This window comes from Oncorhynchus mykiss, chromosome 10 (assembly GCF_057628025.1).
Source record: "Oncorhynchus mykiss isolate SJ-2025 chromosome 10, ASM5762802v1, whole genome shotgun sequence".
NCBI classification, from domain to species: Eukaryota; Metazoa; Chordata; class Actinopteri; order Salmoniformes; family Salmonidae; genus Oncorhynchus; species Oncorhynchus mykiss.
Window position 1 is genome coordinate 66,568,764 of NC_143031.1, and position 16,514 is coordinate 66,585,277.

Here is a 16,514-nt window from a genome sequence, read left to right on the forward strand (position 1 = left end):
TAATTGGTTGATTGCTTGAGGCTGACCTGGATCCTGAGTCCGGTAAAGCAGGAGACCTGGACGTCAGAGTGGCTGGGCAGGTTGGAGCCTGTGACATAGTCGGGCCCCTCCAGGCCCCTGAGTGGCTCCTCCTGGAGTCTGTCTAGCAGATGGGCATGCTCTGCCTTCTGGGCCTCTGACGGAGGGGTGTAAGGAGCCTCATCAGGACCCCTGGAGCTGGGTGGCATGGAGACAGAATCAAACGATTCAGACAGGTAAACACCGGTGTGTTTTAATGTCAGACTTTGAACCTCAAACTGTCTTGCTAGTCCAATACTTGGATGTGATGACTAACGTATTTGCCAGGCCAGAGTAGAGTATATCAGTGTCATGGATTGATAAGACAATTCTTCCACTCACTTGATGAGAGACTGTGTGCAGGCCATCCATGCCTCCAGCTCTACAGAGAGTTGCTCTATCTGTAAGGGAACAGACACCTCTCTCCTCTTCATCAACTGACTGGGGAGGAAGGTGAGAGGTCAGAGATAGGGCTTTTAAATTCAACGTTGAAGCATTAGGTGATGTAGGTTCAACACAGACATTTAGAAAGTGCTCCATACTGTGTTTTTTTGCATCTTACCTGGTGTACTCGTAAAGTGCAGGAACAATGCTGGAGTACTGTCTTCTGATGGCCAACAGTGCACCGATGTAGCCAGATAGGATGAGCAGCTCACTTCGTGCTCTATAACACAGAAAGAACATCCAGGGTGAGAGGGCTGAGGACCAATCTACAGCAGCAGACGTTCTTATCCAGAGTGACTTACAGGAGCAATGAGGGTTAAGTGCTTGCTCAAGGGCCCCTTGACAGATTTTTCACCTAGTCAGCTCAGGGATTCGAGCCATAAACCTTTCGGGTTACTGGCCCAACACTCTTAACCACTAGGCTACCTGCCTAGACCCAGGTGGCATTGTCTCACACATTCTGATTCCCGTTCACTTACTCAGTGAACTTGGCAAGTATGAGCCGGTCCGTTCTAATGTAACCCAGAAGGTCCAGGATAGGATGGACAGAGTCTACGGTCCAGTCGGAATCACTCAGCTGTTCTTTGACGTGGGTGATGCCAACAAGCAGGGCTGCCTCGGGTTCTGGACTCATTAGATAGTACTTGACAGCGTTGAAGATGTCTCCCTCGCTGACAGCAGACTCAGCTAACGCCTGACACTCTTCCAGACTGGGAAGACCACACTGAAACAACACCACCAATTATTAACATGCATTTTATACTTCAATGTTGTTGTTGCTGACATTTTCATGTCATATTCTCAATAGGTCTACTTCTATGTTTTTCTGTTTAAACAATAAGGACAGGTTTCCCCGACCCAATTTGGACTAAAACGGATGCTCAATAGAGTATTTCCGCTGAAATTCAGCACCAACCTTTTCATGGATTTGGTCTATCTCCGAGGAGCTCCCAGGGTAGAAGGCACACAGCTTGGCCAGCAGGACCTCGTTGTCTGGGATCATCTGGAGAAGGTCAGACGCCAGGTCCCTGGGAAGGAGAAGAGTGGTGACATCAGTCCAGTTGTTGGATTGCAGAGTACACATCCACACATCCCTTTGAAAACCTAAGCAGTCTTTAGGAATGAGGTAAGGTACTGTACAAGACCAGGTACAACCGGATGGAACAAAAATCAATCCAGAATAAAGTCAAATCCTTTATCGCAGTAAACATAGGGTTATGATACATGAAACATGTATAATACCTGCTTTCAACTGATGGAAAGCTACAAGAAATGAGAAGATGGAGATGATAAACAAATGCACTCTGTATATTCACAATCATATGGAGAATATATATATATATATATATATATATATATATATATATATATATATATATATATATATATATATATATATATATATATATATAATCTAGCCTGTCATGTTCATTAGAGTTGAGAGTTGTAATTGGCTTTTACCAGGTGGGTGTGGTCATGTACTTCCTGGCTAGTAGCTCCAGGACGTAGTGAGTGGCCTGATTGGCTGATTCTCCCAACACCAGCCCTACACACACAGCCAGCTCCAGCTCATTACCCCGGATCAGACTGGCCATGGCTAGCTGTGGCGGACACACAACAACATGATAAGTTATGCATCTACTAAATATGCACATTTATGTTCACATTCATAGGCATTAGTGCTCTGTAGGTTTTTGCTCCAGCCCTACATGTAAACACCTGATTCAGCCAATCAAGGGCCAGAGGAGCCGCTGATTAGTAGAACCGGGTGTATTGGCGAGTAGGGTTGGAACAAAACCCTGCAGGAGGGTAGCTCATGACCAGCTTTAGGTTTCAGGTGCACAACTAGCGTACGCAACGGTGAATGTTGTGTGTGTATTACAAGAGAACATACAGAGAGGATCATATACGTAACCTTTGACGCCATCATGCCCTGTCTGTGTGTTTACCTCAGTGTTGTCCACAGCCAGGTGACAGCAGGCCGCCAGCACAGCACGGCCATCTTGGAAATACCACTCCGCTAGCTCCTTACATACACACTGCAGTAGCCTGGAACAACAGAGATTACACTTCACCCTCACAAGCCTGGGGTCATGAGGGGATATTCAGTTGCCCAGTATGGATGCAATGCACCATGGACAGGAAGGTGATTACGTATGCTGTGGAACACACCAACATTAGGCCAAATGGTGTATTTTCATGTGAAAAGGACACACCCGTTATATGCCTGTATGTCGTCGCTGTTTGTAGTGGTTGTATGGTTGATTACGGCGGTCTGAGGAACGTGGATGTTGCCTTCACAAGCTCCCTGTACAAGAACAACAACAAAGGTATGACGTTCGACAGCAATTTGGCTGACTGAACCTTCATCAATCCAGATAAGCCAATTAACATGGTGGTATGTTGTTCCCTCCTTTAGAGAACAGGGGTTCCGATTGGAACCAATACATGTTTTATATTATGTTACTTTGTTTTCTAACTATACAATTAATCATAGGATGCCAATGTTGTCATACCTGAGCCACTAGCAGCGCCTCGTTCAGTTGACCCCTGGCAGTAAAGAAGTTGACCAGCTTCCTCACGTCTCCCGTGGCGATGCAGTACGGGATGACATCATGGTTTTCTTCCTGCATCAGCTGGTCTGCTCTTCTACGAGGACACATGCATTGAGGAAGGAAGTCAACAACCACTGTTGTGGTTCTAATTGTAAGCCGCTCTGGATGAGAGCGTCTGCTAAATGGCTCAAATGTACATGTAACCATAAACATGCCTCTTGAATTGACAAACTAACTCAAAACATACCGTTGCATGAGTTTCTTCCAATACTTTATGGATACACCAGGGGCAACTGACAATGCCTTGTCCCACTGACAAATACAGAAAACATGACAAACATCATTATGTACAGCAATTAATGCTGTGATTGTTAATTTGACACCCTTTAATGGGGGACATACTGTAATGCCGTATGAGTCCATGTATTGTTCCTGATACACCCATAGTTGTTCTACACTCTTAGAAAAAAGGTTCTATCTACTTCCAAAAATGGTTCTAAGGCTGTTTCCATATGAGAACCCTTTGAATAACCCCTTTCGGTTCAAGGTAAATCCCTTCTACACGGAACCCAAAAGAGTTCTACCAGGAACCAAAAAGGGTTCTACCTGGAAGCAAAAAGGGTTCTACCTATGGGGACAGCCGCAGAACCCTTTTGGAACCTTTTTTCTTCTTCTAAGAGTGTAGCCTAGGGCCTAAAATGAATCCATCCATTACCTCTCCCAGTTCCACCATGAGTTCACAGTATCTCTGGATCTGCCCCAGTCTCAGATGGATCTCTGCTGCGTCTCTCAGTCTCTCCTCTTTACTGGGAGCCCCGATCCCCCCGCCGAACTTAGACATCTTCACTATGGTCAATTCCTGGGCCTCAGACTACAGAACAGACACATTGAAATGTGTACTGTAAGTGAATAGTTTGATGTTCTTTTGAAAAACAAACCCCTTAGAAATACGACTCATACGCTTGGTCCAAAATCACTCCATCCCTCACCCTTGGATGTTTGCAGATCTGAATGGACTGGACCATGTGTGAGATGAGACAGTCAGTCAGTCAGTGGTCGACTTACGGTTTTGAAGCGGACCAAGTGTTTCATGTGCATGATGCCCTTGCCGTAGCTCTGGGGAAGCAGACTGTCGTCCTGCCCATTGATCACTGACACCAGGTCCCACAGGTTATGACTGCCCCCTGGTGGCTGGAGGAAAGAACACAGAACAAGTATTCATAAGCACGTCATAAGAGTAGGTAGTATGTAAAGTACAGTACATAATACATGGTGATTCCAGTAATATGTGCTAATATTACTACCAAATAGGAGTACTAACTTAGAGATTTATCCATAGGTTATTTGATACCTGATGATGTAAAACTATACCAAGGAACAAACGACTATACTTCCATCAAACCATCAGATTAAAACCATGTGTCTGGACTACAGGAATGGAATAACTAAATGACTGTAAATAGAGTGCTATTGATTTAAGGAAAATTGCGAGTAAATATACTCACAGAGAAACATTCGGAGAACCACCTGAGTTTCTTCACCCGTACTTCACTGGAGAGTTTATCCAGCTCCTGCTTGATGTCTCTGGACACCTTCCCACAGAGCAGAGGGGTAGCACCAGGTACCATGGCCCTATCTGGAGGAGAGGAGGGGATATAGTACTCTACCATGCAGACACACACAGGTTCAGAATGATGTCATTCAGAATAATGGTTCTTGTGAGGCTATGTCGTGTTTGGACTGATAAATATTTGCGGTATCACTCTCTCACGGGTGGAGACAGAGTTATGAGCAATCAACATATTGATGTCATGAGTAATCAACACTTCTGTAACAATATAGTCATAGTAACTGGTGGGAGAGTGATAACTGACTGACCCGTGTTGCCGATGATGTCATCCCAGCTGTGGTCAGCCAGGACGTTGACCAGGAGCGGAGCGATGAGCGGAGTGAGGGACCACAACCTGACCGTAGAGTCCCGGGAACATGAGGCCATGGTGAACGGACGGCTGGGGTGGCAAGTCAGGCCTGGAGGAATCAGATCAGGTTACAGCATTGCAGACACAGTGTCAGTGTAGAAACAGTACCTTACATTTAATTTCACATTCATTGGCCTCTATAAAGCATAGCAGGTTTCCCCAACTGGTGGTCCCCAGATACTTTTATTTGGCCCCCAAAGTTTGTTAACAACTCAGCTCCAAGTGATTTGAATTTTGATTCCCACGCATAATAGTAGGAGTTATGTGATTGTATGCAAACGCAAGCAAGGTTTGAGATGATAATGTTTTAGTCAAATATGATATGTTTGGGCTTCTGGTCAGTTTGCAGTCTAGAAATGATCCTGGGCCCGTGGCTGAGTCTATTTGATGATGGCTGCAGTGTGGTGTTCCTGATTCATTACTGAGGACCGGTACCATAAACATCAGCGCCGTGGTCGTAGCAGGTGTCCAGGCAGGTTCCGTCCCTGGTGTCCCAGACTTTAATGGTGTAGTCCCAGCTGCCGCTGGTCAGCAGGTAGGGCACCTCCGTGTTCCACATCAGGCCTCGGACCGGCGCCGTGTGACCACTCAGCACGTTGATACAGGCATCCTGGGTATAATCCCAGATACGCACAGTCCTGGAGAAGGAGGGAGGGAGGGGTTATATACGGACTCCAATGTACATAATAGAGTGACTACTCAAACCAATGGCATCTGTATTGATAATGATAGCATATCAAATAACTACCTGTGTATCAGTATCTGGACAAAGTGTTTGCCATACATTATTCAGGTACTGTTACACATTGGTGGATGTGATAAATTACCCTAATGCAATGTGCTGTGAGACTCAGTGAAAGAACATATGAATAATGTATTAATGTGCTGCGTGTACCCGTCATCTGAGCCACTGCAGAGAATACCCTCTCGGAGAGGAGACCAGCGCACATGGAACACCTTGGCCAGGTGACCCGTGAACACCTTGAGTGGCTGGTCAGAACTGGTGGCCAGGTAGTACACACGCACGTTTTTATCCTCACAGCCCGTGGCTATCATGTCTCTGGGAATGGAGAGAGAAATAAAAAAAGAGTGAAAGAGAGAAAGAGACAGACAGAAGAAAGAAAGAAAGAAAGAAAGAAAGAAAGAAGGAAAAAGAGAGCGAGAGAAAGGATAGATCTAGTAGAATATAGGTAACTAACTGTATCTTCCAGTATACTTGTTATACAGTAATGAAGGTGAGCTACACAAGTGGACTCTTACTTGTTATTCTGGCTCCAGTCACAACCAAACACAGCAGCAGGGTGCTTGTACTTGTGTAAGATCCTGCCGTCGATGGTCCTAATGATGCAAAAGCCGTCGCCACTACATGTGGCTATTCTCTTAGAGTCCTTATGGCTCCATGCGATACAGAAGATACCATGATTCCCATGCTGTTGAATACACAAGGGAACAAAAAGTCTAAAACGTAAAAATAAATATTGATAAACTAAAGAGATTATTGATAGATCACTCTACTAACCTTTTCACACTATCATGCCGACCCGAACAAAACTGTGCTGGCTAGTGGATGCGTGACCAGGCTAGCTCAGTACAGCTTGGTTTGGTTTAGCTCGGTTCGGCTCAGTAGTGTAAAAAGCCCTTATGACTGTAGTGTTTTTCGTCAGTGTTGTTGACGTACCTCATTGAATCGTGTGATCATCTTGCCTTTCTTCACATCCCAGATGAATGCACCGTTCCGGGACGTGGCTCCGGCTATGCAGTTCAGGTCTCCTTTCGAAGAACACACACAAAGATAAAAAGAGACATATTTACGACTTCCAAATGAACGAACGCAAGAAAGCGCTACATGTTTCATAACTGGTTTGAATCATAAAAAAAGTGCATAAAGTTGACTTCTTAATTTATATTCAGTAAATCATTATTAATGGGAAAGAACTCAAGGTAACACTTTGCTTGAAAATATATACTTAAGGCAGTTTTCAAAATAAAAGTCAACATGACGAAATATGATATATAAAGGGTGTTTCGAATTAGAGCATGGGAAGGTCAGAGTATGAGTGCATACTAAAGTATGCGCACTGGGACATGCGGGCACTTCTCGGCGGCGTACTCCATTTGTACATGTTTTGACACGTGCATAGACGCAAGCTTCAATGGAAAGTGTGCACAGGAATATGACGCAACCATGTAAAAAAACAAACACGCTCAATTATTGAAATCAACGGGCATTATTTGAGCTGAAGCGAGAAAAAATAAACTGACTACAATGTTTTTTTTATATATTAAGAAATGCATGCTGTGTTATTTTTTGGCATGTTTACCTGCCTACAATATCCACTGTACTGTGCAGAGATAGCAAGACTAGTAATTCAATAGGGGGACTTGTTAGCTACTACTGTTAGCTAGCTAGATAGCCACGAAGAATTGACATCAACCTTGCATAACATTCGATTTAGGTCCTTTTTGCCTGTTAAACTGTCTGGTTAGCTAGATTATTACGAGTCACATATAGCTAGCTGATAGTTATTGTCCTGCCTGGAAGAAGGTTCACTGAATGGGGAGGTGCAGCGTGAGGTAGTACAGTAGGGGGGTGCTTCTCAAATGTCATGTCTTGTGCGTTCTCCACACTCTCGTCCTCGGAGAGTGCACTCGGAGCACGAGAGTGTGGAACAACGGTACAATGCATATTGAGAAACACCCAAAGTTTTATGGTCTGTGTGTGTTCTCTCCCCATGTCTTACCAGGAGCCCAGGACAGAGAGTAGACCACACCCTCGTTGCCGGGAGACGTATAAACCGCTGTGAGGGTGTTGATGTCCCACACCTTAATGGTCCCGTCAAACGACGCTGTCGCCAACAGGTTGGGGTCGTCTGGCTTGAACTTACAGTCAAATATGGTCTCAACATGACCCTGAGAACAACATATTGTTTCATGGTCAGGTATTCTTCAACGTGAACTGGATTGGGAGTTATGTACAACAGAAATCCAGACACAAACAAGAAATAGAAGAACGCCCTTAGCATCATCCCAATTTCCCTACCTCCCTTGCTACCACTTGTCCTCCCTTCTTTTCACCCCCCCACCCAATCTCTTCCCCTCCCTCCCTCACCAGGTCTCGTAGGAAGTCCCACTTCTTGGCTCCCATGTCGTAGAGCCCCACCCCTCCATCCATGAAGCAGCAAACAGCGTGGCCCGGGGGGAGGGAGAAGGCCTGGTTCTGGGATAGAGTAGGAGGAGGAACAGCCTCACTGGTGGATGATGTGTAGTGGCTCTTTGTCGGGGAGATGGAGCTCAAGGCTAAAAAGAGGGTAGGAGGCAAATAATGGCAGGGCCAGGAGGGGTCATAGCAAGAATGGGGAAAGAACACACAAAAGTTGCAGTTTTTCCAAGAGATATTGCAATCTTATGTCACAAGATCAGTCATTCATATCCAAAACTCTGAAGTTATTGTTCCCTTTTAGAAAAAAGGGATCCAAAAAGGTTCTTCCGCTGTCCCTATAGTGTAACCCTAGGTAGAACCCTATTGGGTTCCATATACAACTCTCTGTGGAAAGGGTTGTACATGGAACCCAAAAGGATTATGCCTTGAAACAAAACGGTTTTACCTCGAACCAAAAAGGGTTCTTCAAAGGCTTCTCCTATTGGGACAGCTGTAGATAGCACCTTTTTTTTCTAAGAGTGTGCTGCAGACTTTGGATTCTACCCTAATTTGTGGATTATTAGAGCTAATGTGGCAGTAGTGTGTCAGATGCTTACATTTCTTGGCCGGGGGAGAGTTTAACACATGTAAAGCATGGAAGCCGGTCTTCTTCAGTTTAAAGTTGTCCAGCGGTGTAGATCTGGACACGTTCCATATCCTCAGCACACCGACTTGAGAATCTGGGAACAGAAGGAACACGTTGGAACAGTGGTATTGACAGTTCTAAAGGCCTGAGCCTTACACACCTGACCTCTAGCTACCTACACTGAAAAACATACCCTACCTCGTGACCTTACCTTAACCCCCCAGTACCCTACCCCTTATACCCTACCCCCTAAATGCTTTACTTCTAGTGATGAACATGCCGGGGGCGCTGAGGACCCAGCTTTCCCCTCCCCCCTACACCCTGCACCCTAACCCATTGTACCCTACCCGTAAACCCTACCCCAATATGTCCTTACCTCCAGTGATGAACATGCCGGGTGCACTGGGGACCCAGGCCAGACACTGTACAGAGGCAGCTGAACTGGGGAAGCTGAAGGTAGTGACACAGGTGAGCCCCTCTGAGTCAACCATTCTGATGCCATTATGCTGGTTGGCCACTAGGAGGTAGTCTGTAGACAGGGGATCCCACTCCAACGCTGTGACCGGGTCCTCCTCGTCCGTCCCCTCTAAAGACTCCGGGCGCAACACGTGCTTCTGGTTTTTAGATCCTAGGACAGGAGAGGAGACCTGCTGCATCAACTGACTAAATAAAGTCACCACCGCCCCTAATGAAATACCGGGAGGTACCAAATAAAGGTTCTCATGTGGAAGAAAGAGTCAACAAATACATATTTAAAGGTTGTCTTTTTTCTTCCTGGAACTGATTCTACTGATAGCAGCTATTTCGAAGAAGGGTCTACAGAGGTAAGATCTTCATTTGATCACTCTTTTGTTACTGAGAATTTTCCTGCACAGCAGGAAATGCAAACTTGTATTGTATTCAAGGTTTTAAAAGGCTTCTATAGTATGTCATTTTCACTTTAAAATGTCAGTCTTGATTTGCCATAACAAAAAATGTATCAACCTCTACAAAATATATCCATGAATTATAATCCACATAATAATTCAAATTTCCTGTTGCTGCAGGATTATTTTCCTGCTGTAGCAAACTGGCTCAAATTAAGATCCTACATCTGTACTTGCAATAATTGTAATATGTGGTTGTTTTTCTGGATAAGACTGTCTGCTAGCTAAATGACTCAAATGTAAAATTGTTTGTAATAGGGAAGCGCATGCCCGGTTCTTGCCAGTTCTTGCCCAGCCCAATTGAGATGCAGCCACGGTCGAGAATGTCTATAGTCTATTGAGATAGCCTCAGTCTAGACTGAGTACGGATGTGTACTCAGTACGGATGTGTATTGTGAGTACGAATGTGTACTGAGTATGGATGGTACGGATGTGTACCAAACTCACTAAAAGTGGCAATAATAAAGCCTCTCTTGAAAAAGCCAAACCTTGACCCAGAAAATATAAAAAACTATCGGCCTATATCGAATCTCGAATTTTAGAAAAAGCTGTTGCGCAGCAACTCACTGCCTTCCTGAAGTCAAACAATGTATATGAAACACTTCAGTCTGGTTTTAGACCCCATCATAGCAATGAGACTGCACTTGTGAAGGTGGTAAATTAACTTTTAATGGTGTCAGACCGAGGCTCTGTATCTTTTTATTTGACCTTTATTTAACTTGGCAAGTCAGTTAAGAACAAATTCTTATTTTCAATGACAGCCTAGGAAAGGTGGGTTAACTGCCTTGTTCAGGGGATGAACAACAGATTTTTTTCTTAGTCAGCTAGGGGATTTGATCTTGCAAGCTTTCGATTACTAATTCAACACTCTAACCTCTGGGCTACCTGCCGCCCTGCCCCACCCAGACCCGCACACTAGGCTACCTATCTGTCCTCGTGCTCCTAGACCTTAGTGCTGCTTTTGATACCATCGATCACCACATTATTTTGGAGAGAGTGGAAACCCAAATTGGTCTACACGGACAAGTTCTGGCCTGGTGTAGATCTTATCTGTCAGAAAAATAGCAGTTTGTCTCTGTGGATGGTTTGTCCTCTGACAAATCAACTGTAAATTCCGGTGTTCCTCAAGGCTCCGTTTTGGGATCACTATTGTTTTCACTATATATTTTACCTCTTGGTGATGTCATTCGGGAAACATCATGTTAACTTTCACTACTATGCAGATGACACACAGCTGTACATTTCAATGAAACATGGTGAAGCCCCAAAATTGCCCTGGAAACCTGTGTTTCAGACATAAGGAAGTGGATGGCTGCAAATGTTCTACTTTTAAACTCGGACAAAACAGAGATGCTTGTTCTAGGTCCCAAGAAACAAAGAGATCTTCTGTTGAATCTGACATTTATCTTGATGGTTGTACAGTCGGCGCAAATAAAACTGTGAAGGACCTCGGCGTTACTCTGGACCCTGATCTCTCTTTTGAAGAACATATCAAGACTTTTTCAAGGACAGCTTTTTTCCATCTACGTAACATTGCAAAAATCAGAAACTTTCTGTCGAAAAATTATGCAGAAAAATTAATCCATGCTTTTGTCACTTCTAGGTTAGACTACTACAATGCTATATTTTGCGGCTACCCGGATAAAGCACTAAATAAACTTCTGTTAGTGCTAAACACGGCTACTAGAATCTTGACTAGAACCAAAAAATTGTATCATATTACTCCAGTGCTAGCCTCTCTATTCTGGCTTCCTGTCAAGGCAAGGGCTGATTTCAAGGTTTTAAGGCTAACCTACAAAGCATTACATGGGCTTGCTCCTATCTTTCCAATTTTGTCCTGCCGTACATACATACACGTACGCTACGGTCACAGACGCAGGTCTCCTTACGGTCCCTAAAATTTCTAAGCAAACAGCTGGAGGCAGGGCTTTCTCCTATAGAGCTCTATTTTTATGGAATGGTCTGCTTACCCATGTGAGAGACGCAGACTCGGTCTCAACCTTTAAGTCTTTATTGAAGACTCATCTCTTCAGTAGGTCATATGATTGAGTGTTGTCTGGCCCAGGAGTGTGAAGGTGAACGGAAAAGCACTGGAGCAACGAATCACCCTTGCTGTCTCTGCCTGGACGGTTCCCCTCTCTCCACTGGGATTCTCTGCCTCTAACCCTATTACAGGGGCTGAGTCACTGGCTTACTGGTGCTCTTCCATGTCGTCCCTAGGAGGGGTGTGTTACTTGAGTGAGTTGAGTCACTAATGTTATCTTCCTGTCCGGGTTGGCTACAACTTAGGTTGTGCCATGACGGAGATCTTTGTGGGCTATACTCGGCCTTGTCTCAGGATGGTAAGTTGGTGGTTGAAGATATCCCTCTAGTGGTGTGGGGGCTATGCTTTGGCAAAGTGGGTGGGGTTATATCCTGCCTGTTTGGCCCTGTCCGGGGGTATCGTCAGACCGGGCCATAGTGTCTCCCGACCCCTCCTGTCTCAGCCTGGAGTATTTATCCTGTCTTATCCGGTGTCCTGTGTCAATTTAAGTATGCTCTCTCTAATTCTCTCTGTCTCTTTTCTCTATTTATTCATTTATTTATTTTATTTTATTTATTTATCTCTCTCTCTCTTTCTTTCTTTCTTTCTTTCTTTCTTTCTTTCTTTCTTTCTTTCTTTCTTTCTTTCTTTCTTTCTTTCTTTCTTTCTTTCTTTCTCTCAGAGGATCTGAGCCCTAGGACCATGCCTCAGGACTACCTGGCCTGATGACTCCTTGCTGTCTCCAATCCACCTGACCGTGCTGCTACTCCAGTTTCAACTGTTCTGCCTGCGGCTATGGAATCCTGACCTGTTCACCGGATGTGCTACCTGTCCCAGACCTGCTGTTTTCAACTCTCTAGAGACAGCAGGAGCGGTAGAGATACTATGAATGATCGGCTATGAAAAGCCAACTGACATTCACTCCTGAGGTGCTGACCTGTTGCACCCTCAACAACCACTGTGATTATTATTATTTGACCCTGCTGGTCATCTATGAACATTTGAACATCTTGGCCATGTTCTGTTATAATCTCCACCCGGCACAGCCAGAAGAGGACTGGCCACCCCTCATAGCCTGCTTCCTCTCTAGGTTTCTTCCTAGGTTCTGGCCTTTCTAGGGAGTTTTTCCTAGCCACCGTGCTTCTACACCTGCATTGCTTGCTGTTGGGGTTTTAGGCTGGGTTTCTGTACAGCTCTTTGTGACATCAGCTGATGTAAGAAGGGCTTTATAAATAAATTTGACTGATGGATTGACTATCCTTAGACTATTGAGATGGCGCCTCAGTCTAGACTATCTTTAAACTATTGAGATGCAGCCTCAGTCTTACCTGGCTGGAAGATAGAGAGGCTCCCGTCTGTGTGTCCAAACACCACCTTGCCCTTCTTGACGGGGTGCCAGCGGAACAGACAGATATCAGACAGGAAGCTGTGTGCCTCCTTGTGGATGGTGACGCCGGCGTCCAGCCCGCTGATGGCCCACAGGTAGAGAGGGCCCCGGTGGGACACAAACGCCACGCCGTCACCTGCGTTCCAGCACCAGCTCAGAGACGCTGGGATGCCTGGGTGAGGGTACACAAGGGTTGGAGACACATTAGATACACACACACATTAGATACACACACACACACACACACACACACACACACACACACACACACAAAGAAAACACACACATTCACCCCCCCACCCGCCCACACACACTCTCTCTCTCCTAGAAAAACAAATAACACCAAACCACCCAGTCGTCAGCCATCTCCCTCCTGATAGAAGTCAGTGTAGCAGCAACAATAGCCAGTCCTAATGACATTACTAAGCACACAAACACTTCACTACACTGAGTCACCCTCCCAAGGCAACCCAACCTACTCTCTCTAGCCTCTCTGACAAGTCTCCCATCAGTAGTGTCTAAAGAGGAGCCTACTCCCAGGTAAACTCCCTTACCACTGGTCCACAGTCATTCCTCATTTCCATTCTGATGATTGATCAGAACCAGTATCTTTTGCGTTATACAGACCATGTGTCTCTATGTTCAGTACATTTGGTGTTATCTAGTCTGGCCACAGCTTTCCGCTCCACCTTGTTTCACTCTATTTGAAAACGTTTTCTCCCTACTGAACACACACCTCTGGCCCACCCACTCCCCTGTACATCTGCCTCCACTGGGCATAGTTCATTATCAGTACCTTTGGTGTTATCCAGCCTGGCCACAATCTTCTGCTCTGCCACGTTCCAGATGATGAGCAGGTTGTCAGCGCTGGCGCTGGCAAACACCTCGGGGTTGTGTGGGCACCACGATATGGCCGTGATGGTCTTCTTGTGCTCTGACATGATGGCTCGAAGCTTGAACTCATTGTATCTGTGGTCCAACTGCATGGGTGCAGATACATTGGTATTGGTGTTGCATATGTAAACAGATGGAGTGGCAGAGATAACGATAGATAAGGAAAACGTCAATGACAGAAATCACTGGCAGATTAGACATCTCTTTTGAATGTCCTTTCAACAGAGAAGTGAGAGAGCACACGCAAAGAGACGCACGCACGCCAACGCACGCACGAGCACACACAAACACACACACACACACCGATGTTTGCCAAGCTAATTACCTGGTAGACATATATAGCAAGTGTTGCACAGTAAGCGAACCGGTCTTCACTGGCAGCACACACGTCTTTGTTCCAGGGCTGGCACCCGGCAGCCAGCAGGCCCACCTGTTTCACCTGGGACATCTTTATCTGCGACACACAGAGAAGAGAACACAGGCAATGCTCTGTGATTCTTGTTCATGGATTGAGGGATACATTCAGGTCTAAAGTATGTTCTGTTCTCATGTACTGTACATCAGTCTTGCATTTCAGAACTGATAATACATTAAAATGGCTTACTATTTAAACTGTAATAGGCCATTCTCACAATAACAGCACAGTTGCCTTAAATGCGTACTGATAAGAAACGTAGTTTGACGTTTCACATGGAGCGCCAGTCACTTTGTAAGCAAACAGATTCGAGAGATGTTGTACATGAATCAGTGAAAACACCAGCATGTAAACTCAGCAAAAAATAAACGTCCTCTCACTGTCAACTGTGTTTATTTTCAGCAAACTTAACATGTGTAAATATTTGTATGATTCAACAACTGGGACATAAACTGAACAAGTTCCACAGACATGTGACTAACAGAAATTGAATAATGTGTCCCTGAACAAAGGGGGGGTCAGAATCAAAAGTAACAGTCAGTATCTGGTGTGGCCACCAGCTGCATTAAGTACTGCAGTGCATCTCCTCCTCATGGACTTGCACCAGATTTGCCAGTTCTTGCTGTGAGATGTTACCCCACTCTTCCCCCAAGGCACCTGCAAGTTCCCAGACATTTCTGGGGGGAATGGCCCTAGCCCTCACCCTCCGATCAATGGAATTAAGATCATCAGGGCTCTTCGCTGGCCATGGCAGAACATTGACATTCCTGTCTTGCAGGAAATCACGTACAGAACAAGTAGTATGGCTGGTGGCATTGTCATGCTGGAGGGTCATGTCAGGATGAACCTGCAGGAAGGGTACCACATGAGGGAAGAGGATGTCTTCCCTGTAACGCACAGCGTTGAGATTGCCTGCAATGACAACAAGCTCAGTCCGATGATGCTGTGACACATCGCCCCATATCTTGATGGACCCTCCACCTCCAAATCGATCCCGCTCCAGAGTACAGGCCTCGGTGTAACACTCATTCCTTCGACAATAAACGCAAATCCAACCATCACCCCTGGTGAGGCAGAACCGCGACTCGTCAGTGAAGAGCACTTTTTGCCAGTCCTGTCTGGTCCAGCGACCATAGGCAACAGTGTTGCCTGTGATGTCTGGTGAGGACATGCCTTACAACAGGCATACAAGCCCTCAGTCCAGCCTCTCTCAGCCTATTTGCGGACAGTCTGAGCTGTGAAGTTATTTGAATTTTTACGAATTATCTTTGAAAGACAGGGTCCTGAAAAAGGGGACGTTTCTTTTTTTTTGCTGAGTTTATGTTGGTATCACACAGAGGAGGCACACAGCAACAGCAACAGCCTTGAGACAGTCAGATTCCCCCTATTTACATTTCTCTCTCTCGCTGTCTTTCTCTCGCTGTCTCTCTCTCTCTGTCTATTTCTTTCTCTTCTATTTGTTTTGTTTTGAACTGTTGTTTATTCAGGGGAACCCATAGAGACCAGAGTCTCATTTGCCATGGTGCCCTGAGGACAACAATACAACACATTCAAAATGATCAATACAAATGAAATAAACTACAAATTACAGAATCAACACTGCAGCTTCAAACGCCACAAATACAATTATTTACATGAAATCCAAACAGTTTCAATTATCATTAGATTCATTCAACATTAAAGTCCTGAATTGCCCTACAGGCGCCAGAGAGTCAAGGTGTACATGTAGTGAGTTTTGTAGGCTATTCCAAAAAATGGGGTGGACTAAAACTGAAGGAGGATTTACTTAGATCGATAAGTACTAGTGGAACCTTGAGAGTTAACCATCCCTGTGAACGGGGTTTGGTGTCACGCATTTTACATTTTGAACAGTACGTTTGGTAGGTTGGAACCTCTACGGGACCGGTGTCCCTAAACCAGGAAGGTTGTCGCTCAATATGCTGGCTTTGTAAGCGAAAAGGGAGTCATGGCGTGATCTAGGCGACTCTAATGAGGACCAGCCAACCTTTCGATACAGGATGCAGTGACACGTAGTAAAACTGTAACTTG

At 45.2% G+C, this 16,514-nt stretch overlaps 1 protein-coding gene across 3 annotated transcripts in view; it reads right to left on the reverse strand.

Moving 5' to 3' along the window:
• The window catches only part of LOC110534485 (WD repeat-containing protein 17), a 31,670-nt gene that overhangs the window by 3,307 nt on the left and 11,849 nt on the right, over positions 1–16,514 (reverse strand). For 2 of the 3 annotated variants that reach the window (XM_021619363.3, XM_021619361.3), the window contains exons 2-26: positions 14,376–14,504; positions 13,953–14,136; positions 13,098–13,328; positions 9,197–9,448; positions 8,792–8,914; positions 8,145–8,332; positions 7,777–7,945; positions 6,714–6,805; positions 6,296–6,465; positions 5,931–6,095; positions 5,471–5,673; positions 4,935–5,084; positions 4,562–4,692; positions 4,122–4,247; positions 3,772–3,927; positions 3,304–3,368; positions 3,018–3,150; positions 2,718–2,809; positions 2,451–2,550; positions 1,963–2,102; positions 1,418–1,529; positions 981–1,225; positions 620–721; positions 400–498; positions 27–216 (exon numbers count right to left, since the gene is read on the reverse strand). In XM_021619363.3, the coding sequence (XP_021475038.3) occupies positions 27–216; positions 400–498; positions 620–721; positions 981–1,225; positions 1,418–1,529; positions 1,963–2,102; positions 2,451–2,550; positions 2,718–2,809; positions 3,018–3,150; positions 3,304–3,368; positions 3,772–3,927; positions 4,122–4,247; positions 4,562–4,692; positions 4,935–5,084; positions 5,471–5,673; positions 5,931–6,095; positions 6,296–6,465; positions 6,714–6,805; positions 7,777–7,945; positions 8,145–8,332; positions 8,792–8,914; positions 9,197–9,448; positions 13,098–13,328; positions 13,953–14,136; positions 14,376–14,498 (3,741 nt within the window). In that variant the 5' untranslated portion in view covers positions 14,499–14,504. Of the gene's footprint in view, positions 1–26; positions 217–399; positions 499–619; positions 722–980; positions 1,226–1,417; positions 1,530–1,743; positions 1,765–1,962; positions 2,103–2,450; positions 2,551–2,717; positions 2,810–3,017; positions 3,151–3,303; positions 3,369–3,771; positions 3,928–4,121; positions 4,248–4,561; positions 4,693–4,934; positions 5,085–5,470; positions 5,674–5,930; positions 6,096–6,295; positions 6,466–6,713; positions 6,806–7,776; positions 7,946–8,144; positions 8,333–8,791; positions 8,915–9,196; positions 9,449–13,097; positions 13,329–13,952; positions 14,137–14,375; positions 14,505–16,514 lie in introns of all 3 variants that reach the window. The other variant, XM_090187587.1, reaches the window with a different exon arrangement.